The sequence below is a fragment of the Glycine max genome, chromosome 13 (genome assembly GCF_000004515.6).
Source record: "Glycine max cultivar Williams 82 chromosome 13, Glycine_max_v4.0, whole genome shotgun sequence".
Taxonomy (NCBI): domain Eukaryota; kingdom Viridiplantae; phylum Streptophyta; class Magnoliopsida; order Fabales; family Fabaceae; genus Glycine; species Glycine max.
This window is the reverse complement of record NC_038249.2, coordinates 24,957,176-24,966,035: the sequence shown is the minus strand read 5'-3', so window position 1 is coordinate 24,966,035 and position 8,860 is coordinate 24,957,176. Positions and strand designations below refer to the sequence as shown.

Below are 8,860 nucleotides of genomic sequence, written 5' to 3'. Positions count from 1 at the left end.
AACACACAATTCAATGACAACCATTTCTTGTTATTGTTGAAAACTTTCAATCATTCTTTCAACATCTTCATCGTCACAAATTTGCAATGCAATATATTTACCTACAACTAAAAATCGACAAGTCATAGTAAATATACTTCATTTTTATCTAATTTTACCTTATCACAAATTCTTTTTTTTAACCCATCAAAAGTTACACCACGTTTAATTTGAATAGCTTTTTTAGGGCCTTCAAATTTAATGGCATCGTCACTTTGAAATATTCTTCCATTCAAATAAACCAGAACAATAATCGAAGAACTCATTTTTATAATAAAACCTACAAAATAAATCAATAATGTCATCAACAATTTTCATTAACAATAATAACATCAAAAAATAATACAAATTAATAAATATATTACTGATTTTCACCCCACAGAAAAAATATCAACAAAGCTGTAATATAGAAAGAAAGAAATTTGGAGAGATGCGGAAACAATGTACCAGAAACTGTGTCTGGATGGAAGGGGAATGAGGGTTTATATAGGCATATATTACGCCAGTAATAATGGCGCAATATGTTGTACTTAGGGAATTTGAGGAAAGGGTTACTCCAACTGACATGGTACAATACCTTTTCAGTTGGTCACACGCTGCTAAAAGCAATCAACACTGACAGTCAACACTACACATGCTGGCAAAACCTGTCCAAAAGTGATTGCGCCACAGTAGCTGTAGCAACCCATTGCGCATAGCTGTTGATAGCTCAATGTCACATGTCAGTTTCTCGTTGAATTGCACTTCTGCCTTTGGCGCAATGCAAATAAATACAGACTCCCTCGATAAATAGTTTGAAAACAGTCCCCTTTTAATAAATAGTTTGGAAAAAGAACCTAAAGTGGTGCTTTTGCCATGTGAACTTTGAAGAATACCCATTTTTTCCCCCTTACTCTTCTTTCTTTCTCTATGCCTCCCTCTCTTTCCTTAGTTCTCCTTATTACTATTGGTTTTTTCGGCTTCAGGCATGCTTGAGTTTGTACGTATCATGTTTTATAATGTACTTTTTTTTAAGCTCAAGGGAATGCATCAAAGTGCATCAATTAGTATGAATTGAGGCTGGAATGAGTCTTAATCGTGTTTGCATGTTATACAAGAAGCAAGATTCAGTGTTTTGAAAGGCAAAAAAAATGTCTAAATTCCTCCAAAAAAGAGTGAAAAAACGGAAAGTAATGTTAATATTAATATATAGCAAACCTGAGATGAACTAAGCTCACTAAGCAGTGCTGAATAACCACTGTCACCAAAGTTAAATGTCCATTTACTCTTACTCTGATACTAGTTCATAACAATTTCCTTTATATATATATATATATATATATATAATAAATCAGTACAAGAGGTACTGTGATATGTACATCCCAAGATAACCCTACTTTGAGCTATGGTAACCTAATATTAGCAATTGAAAGCAAATATTAAGCAACATAGATCTATATCTATGCTGGGGTACACTTCTACAAAGAATTCTAAAGACCAATCCCCCTATACAAAAAAAGCAGCTCTGATGTTGCCGGACCATAAATAGAAAGGAATATCAACTCCTTTTTCCAGATTTTTGAGCCATGACCAACAGAAAAAGAGAGCCATAACAATTTCCTTATTAAAATGTGCCAATCTGCCAAAGTGATATAGCAAGGTCACTTCATAAACGACCTTAGTTTTAAAGGTTTACTGCACAATGCCTTCAAATTTCCATTGATTACGAACGAATCCAGAACAAACAAAAGGTGCAATTTTGTCGATGAAAAAGAAAAGTAAAAAGGGAAAAATCTTCCGTATTTCTCTTTATAAAAGGAGAAAAATACAAGAAAGTATTTCACGAAACATTCTTAATCTGCAGATATTGCTACAACTTCCAATAAGTTAGATCAATCACTGATTTCTTAAAATTCTAATGATCCAACTGATGTAATAAGATAGAAGAGGAGAAAAAAAATTAGGCTGAAAAGAAAGAAACCAATAAATAATGGCACCAAAATGGATAAGAGCACATTCATCATCCTTCACCTATTTAATTCACACCTCCAGTTGTGGTAGTAAATTAACAAGGCTAAGTGACCATGTCCTCCACTCCATTCTGTGCAGCCGCGTCTGCCAGTCTCTTCCAATTAAGTTCCCGCTGCTCTGCTAGTTCTTTGGCTTTAGCCTCTTTCTCTGCGTGCTTCCGCTGGCACTCTTCAAACAATTCTGCGTCCATTTCCAGGAACATTTTGCGAACATTCATGGTCAGTCCGTGCACCGCCTGATTCCAGTGACTCGAAATATTTTTCTCAAATGCTTGAAATATTATTGGTAGTATCACAGTCCTGTTTTGGGCAATTAAGCTCACAATATGCTCGTTATTCCACAAGAAGAGGGCTCGTTCTGCAACCTGCAAAACAAGTGAGTCTAAGCAAAGACTTCTGAAAGAACATTTAAACCATGAAAAATAATAACAGTAAACAAAATTCAGTTCTGACGGTTCACGATTCTTAACCCTGTATGCTGATTAAAAAGACATGAATAAAAATTTACAGTGGTAAATTAAAGAAGCTGTTTGATTAAAGTTTTCTTTTTAGGATAAAAGAAAAATTAAGACGTAAAAGTCCTCAATCCTATATTAACTAAAGACCATATTCTTAGACTTATTATGGTGCTCAACTAAGGGTATTTTAGAGGGGTTCATATGCTGGGACACTAGAAGGGTATTTCATGGTGCTCTCAACAAATGACTATCGACCAGTTGAAGAGCTTATCTTGTTTGCTCAGGATTTTTAAATTTTAGGTTTCACCCTTTCATTTCCTTCATTTAAGTTCTAGGAAGAACAAATATTCAGACAATGACACAAACTGAAAAAAAATATGTACAAGCCATTATATGATACCCATTAATAAAAAGGGCTATATAGCGAAATCTTCCAGAATATTTTTTGAGACAAAATTCTGCATCAACAACTCTTAAAAGAGTAATAAAAGTACCCAAGACTTGTCTGATATGAAAAAACATCCATACTGATATTGCAGCTAACTGATCTCAATAAAAAAAGGAAGTAGAAAATTGTTCAATATAAGGAATCAATGCATAACGTAAAGAGATTTTAAAAAGAAGCCTAAAATTTTTTAGGGTACATAACATTCACATGATTACCCTCCCCTCTAACTTTAAATATTACTCTCGCCTCCCGTTAGAGATAAATGTGTTATACTCTCCTCCCATGAGAGATAAAATATACTATCCTTTAGTCCATTTAATTTTAAACAAACATCTTAGCCACTGTGAGAAACTATAAATGAGATTCCTAGAGGCATTTTTTTTCCCTTTCTCTAATTTTTAATGTCACTGACAACTAATTTTGAACATCTTATTATTGATTTTAGGTCTTAAGAAAATTCAATGAAGTTTTAAAAACCTCTGCTACAAGTATCAATCCAAAATCTTCAAATCATCTTCTAAGGTCCCAAAGTTGACCATAGGGGGTTAAAACAGGATATCTACGATGCTGAGTTGTCAAGAGAGGAAAACTAACAACTAACATTGTCCCAAAAAAAGAGAGAAGAAAACTGTCCTAAAAGGCCAGTCCACAATAAAATGGATTAAAGGTTAACATAATTCTCACAGGAGTGTAATTTTTTAAAATACAGGAGAGGAATGTGGCTTAAGCATCTATCAAGAAAAGGGAGTGTAATTTACTCAAAAATTTAATTCAAAAGCATTATAGAATTTGGAATACAATGCAAAACACCCTCTTGAACTCAACTTTACCAAATAAGCCTGTGTTGTGACTTTAAAAATTACCCGCTTAAACTTCCAGAGTATTCCATTCACTCAATTTTCCAGAATAAAGAAAGGAAAAAATGGGATTAGCTGTGCAGGGGTTTGGCAAACAGCAGATAAAAATTCTCTCAATTTTCTGGGCAACTGGATTTTCAATTGAAATTTTAGAGATTTGAGCCAATTTTGGATGAAAGGGGCTATTTTCCACTTGTTGGGAATTTGAAAGGCATGCAGAGGCTTATAAGAAACAGTAACAGTATACCCAATTCGTCTATATCCAGAGAATTCAGGGTGAAAATGTGTTCTGTACCCTTCAGTTTCTTCCAGCCTTTCATGTTAAGGGTTACAAAAACCAAGAGACGGCAGTTTCATCATAATGTTACTAGAAAGCAACACGATAGAAGCAAACAAGGCTAATGCATGAATAAAAAGTTAAAAGAAGGCTCAATTGCACTTTGCTTCCTGATTTATTAGATCAATTGCAACACCCTTATGATCTAAGAAACTAAACCCATTCATACTTTATTTGTGAAGAATTGAAGATCATTTGCAATGTATCACCTGCCATCCAAACAAAAGTAAAGCCAGCAACACTTGTTTTTTTTTTTTTTTTGGGGGGGGGGGGGGGGGGGGGGGGGGGGTGTGGGGGGAAGCAATATAAATATTAAAGTTCCCATGAAGATAGGTCCACCAGTGTATCCAAATGAAGGTTAAGTTAGCCAGTTGCATATAAGTAACATAACTAATACACAGGGTTTAAAATAGCACCGCTATAGCCGTGTAGGGGAGCAGCACTGCATAATATTCAGCACACTATTTGTTATGTGCTATGGCCGCTCGACTACAGCGACCCCTGTAATGGCTTCAGCTATTTTTGGGATATCAGTTTTCCAAAATGAAATCTGCAGCTGTAATAGTAGTGAAAATGATAAAGACAACTTGAATTTAGAAGATGATGGTTGATGATTCCTATCTAGGAAGCTTGTATTTGACTTTTTTTGTTTTGTTTAACACACCTATAACTTTTTATTGTTAATCATGAGTGTCATGAATTTTGAGTATTTTTATCATTTTTGAGAATTTACATGTATATAGCATACATTATATAAACTATATAAAAATTTCAAAATGGCAGCTATCCCACTATCCCTCTATAGAAAATTTTGGGACCGCGCCACTATCCAGGATTTAAAACACTGCCAATCGGCTTAAAGCAATATCAAAACTGAATTTAGCCCTTGTTCCTTTCTGTGCATCAGAAATGTTGTCCCATAGCAGAAATTAAAAAAAAAAACCTCAAATAATTTCTATAGGAACCATATTTTAAATTTCATCTCTTCTTGACCTTGAAGTTCTAATAATTCACAGACTCAATAATTTCCTGATGAGTTTTAACTCCCTGCAAAATATTACTTCCCCAATATGTTTTATCGGCTTACTGTGGAGATACGTCTCTTTCCCTAGTGCTAATATTCTCTTCATTAGCATAAACAACACTAGTTTCAGTGTCTAATGATATACAAGCATCAGGAAGATATTTATTGACCAAGTGATCAATAGCAAAGAGCATTCAGAATCTTCGGATTGAATTCATTAAAATGGACTCAAATTGCCTGACTTAGAAATTGTCTCATTGCTTAGTTAGATTCTGAAGAGCATGCTCAAACAAAGGGTTTCATAATTAAGAAAGATGCAACAAACTGGTTTTCATCTTTCAGAAAGATGCACCACACTCAAGACTAAACAGCACTTGACAGAGATTAAACCAACTCCAGAGAAGGAAGCAAAAGGTTGTAATAAATTCCTATGAAGATTTGATACTGAGATAGTCATACAATTTCATCATAATTTAAGATGCTAACCAATTAGAATAAATTAGGTAAGAGTACTTTATTATTTGGAAGTAAATGATAAAGAGACAAACATCATAATTGATATGAATGAATTCCTCCCAAAAAGAATCCATCAAGGGGGGCAGCCCATTGGCTCTCTGGATAAAAAATATGCCCTACCAATAATCATTAGATATAATATATTAAACAATACATGGGATTTCTGAAATTTGGAAGGTACAAGTTACTATCTTGTGTAATTAACCTCACAAAAGGGCAATTTCCTTTCCAGGTGTTAATGGGAGGGTTTGTAGAAAGGAAGATGTTAGATGATGCAAGCAGCTAATGACTTATGAGAGCATGTCCCCAAGAAATATTACCCATTCATCTTCTATTGAGAAACAAAGGTCATCCATGAAAATGATGCATTAAGGAAGCTAAGGGCATCTTCTCAGAAGTCAGAACACAAGTTCATTAGGAGTTCTTATGCCCTTTCAAACTGTTTTTGATTTCTAGTATGGTCATGTGACTTGAACATAACTCTTATTCCATCTAACTTAACTCTGGATTTTGTTGTTAGAGGGCACAGTGCAATTGATCATGTTAAATCACAGAAATATACTCGGTATCTTAAATCAAGAAGGGCGTTGCATTTGTCCAAACAAATCAGGAAACAAGAGAACAGTTGACCCTAAAAACCATATTCTCCACAAGCCGTCAGCCGCAATCTCAAGAATTGGTTCCAAATTCCAATTACGTTGTCATTCTTAAAATAGAATCACATGCACATGACAACAATAATAAATAAATAAAGTTAATAATAAGAAACAAGCAAAAGTACAAAACCATAACTCAGATTTCTTAAAAACTTCGTGAGACAGAGGACAAACTTTATAACAGTTATTAAATAGAAAATTAACATTATAGTCCCAACACATGCCCTTACCCACGTAACCTTTGTTTTGTACTAGGTATTTTACTATTTAAAAGATATATATCTCACTTAATATTTCATAATTAATAAGTAAACAAACAATCTCCGGTTGAATTTCAATTCTGGTAAACTTTGCCATTTCAGTACTCAGCTCTGAACTAGACAATGAACAATAATGAAGTCAAAATCCCTGTACAAGCATGCATGTGCATGTGCATGTGCATGTGCATGTTTGAATTTCTATATGTGAAAAGTCACGAGCCAATTAAGTGAAATTTTAACATAAACCAACTTCTCACAGTAATAGTTAATGACACAGAATAAATGTTTTTCCTTTTTCTCCTATCTAAAGGTGCATCGGTAAAAACGTCAAAAAAAAAGTGCATCAGTAATAGACACATGGCATAAAAAGCCACTAAACAATAAACACTACAACTTTCCTTAAAAGAAAAACGGATTCAATCACAATAGAGTATGGAGCTATAAAAGGGGAAACAGAAAAGGAATGTCACAATTAAAGTTCATTAATTAGACGGCTGAAACTTATATACCCCTCTTCTTCCCCACACCCCGCATACCATAAATAAACAATCGCAACTTACTAGATTGGATGTATGACGTATCATATCATTGTCATAACATAGAAGGTAGCCGTTTAACAAGCAACATAGCAAATCTAAACCCACAACAACACCATCATCATAAACATAGTAACCATCCACGAACCTGAAAGTGAGAGCTATTGAGGCAGCGTGAAATCTGTCTAAAAAGCGGAATCATGCATCGTTGAAACTCCGCGGCTTGCGTGGCCTCCAGCACCTCCTCAAGTTCTCCAAGGAAGAGAACCTCCTTCTGGCAATTGGTAACCGGCCAATACTTCAACAAACCCCTAATCACGGTATCGGCGAGCTTGAAATCCTTCTCCACAAACTGAGTAATGCAGTAAGACAACTGCTGATGGTACATCCCCACCGATTTCGGCTTATGCAGAGGCAGAAGCGCCCTCACAAGAAACAGCTTGTGCTCCTCCTTCATGGGCAAGGCAAACCCATTAATAATGCTGCCCAGAATCTCCAGAAGCTCCCCAATACCAGAGTGCCTCTCAGTCTCATATATAAAGCGGTAAAAAATGTTGTTAATAGCTTTCCTAATAAAGGGCCTATGCACCATGAATTTCCCGTATATACGATGCAGTATGGTTTTCAAATACTCCCTCTCCCGTGGGTCCTCAGAGTCAAACAAATCGAGCAACTTGAGAACAAAGGAGTGGTCGATGTACCGTTTCGCGATTTTCGTATCGGTGTCGGAGGAAACCACGTATCTGAGGAGAAGCTCGTAGACGAGCTGAAGGTGGGGCCAAGAAGGGTCCAAGGAAGGTTCCTCCTCTTCGGGATCGGTGGGTTCTTGGCCTGTGTTTTCGTGCGACGCCGGCGGGAGGCACCGAAAAATGTTGACGGAGATCATTCTGATCATCTCTTCTTGGCAGTTCTCGCTTATCTTGCCGGAGCCGGATTGGATGAAGTCCACGAGGTCCATGAGCGCCTGGCGCTTGATTTCTTTCTCCCTAACGTTCTTCAGCGTGTCGGAGAAGTCGAGGATGTAGCAGCACACGTGGAGCTTCCGGAGGAAGAGGTTCTGCCGTTCCGCGACGGGCGCGTCGCGGAACGGAGGCACCGGCTCGACGGAGCCGCCGGAGGAGAGCGTGAGGGGGGTCAAGGAGACGAAATTCACGACGACATTGGCGGAGGGCGCCGCCGGAGCGCTGAAGTTGGCGGCGGCGTACGGCTGCGGAGCCGGATCACTGGCGTCGGACTTGGAGGGCTTCTTGTGCCCGCCTTTCATGATTTTCTTGAACATCCTGTCGCGGTGAGAAAAAAACCCTAACCCTAGGATTGGACGATGATGATTTTGTGGGAGAGGAAAACGAATCGTTTCGTGAGGCGCGTGTGGAAGAGGTTTTCATCGAGGTGATGCTAATCCATGTAGTATCAACGGTTCGTTCGTTCTCTCTCCCGATTTTCGCGTCGGGATTCGGATCTGGAAAGCAAGGAACAAGAAGAAAAAAAAAGTGGCCCGGAGACTGTGAGAGCTATGGATCCGAGTGAGGAATCATCGGAGTCAATGCCGGAAAATTGATAGTTGGATCGGTCGGAGAAGTGTTCCGGCGAAGGAGAAGCTGCGAACAACGGAATGGCGCACACAGAGAGAAAGTGAGAGAAAGAACGATAATTAAGGGATGTGATTAAGAGAGTGTGGAAAGTGAGTGATTATAGATTACAATAATCGCTTTTGGAAAAA

At 37.2% G+C, this 8,860-nt stretch overlaps 1 protein-coding gene across 1 annotated transcript; it reads right to left on the bottom strand.

The window, feature by feature from the left end:
* Window positions 1-1,797: 1,797 nt before the first annotated feature.
* On the bottom strand, window positions 1,798-8,860 carry LOC100814538 (serine/threonine protein phosphatase 2A 57 kDa regulatory subunit B' beta isoform). The gene is made up of 2 exons (XM_003542513.4): window positions 7,289-8,860; window positions 1,798-2,413 (listed from the first exon to the last, which is right to left on the bottom strand). Exons 1-2 carry the CDS (start codon window positions 8,417-8,419, stop codon window positions 2,093-2,095), a joined length of 1,452 nt encoding a protein of 483 aa, XP_003542561.1. The 5' UTR covers window positions 8,420-8,860; the 3' UTR covers window positions 1,798-2,092.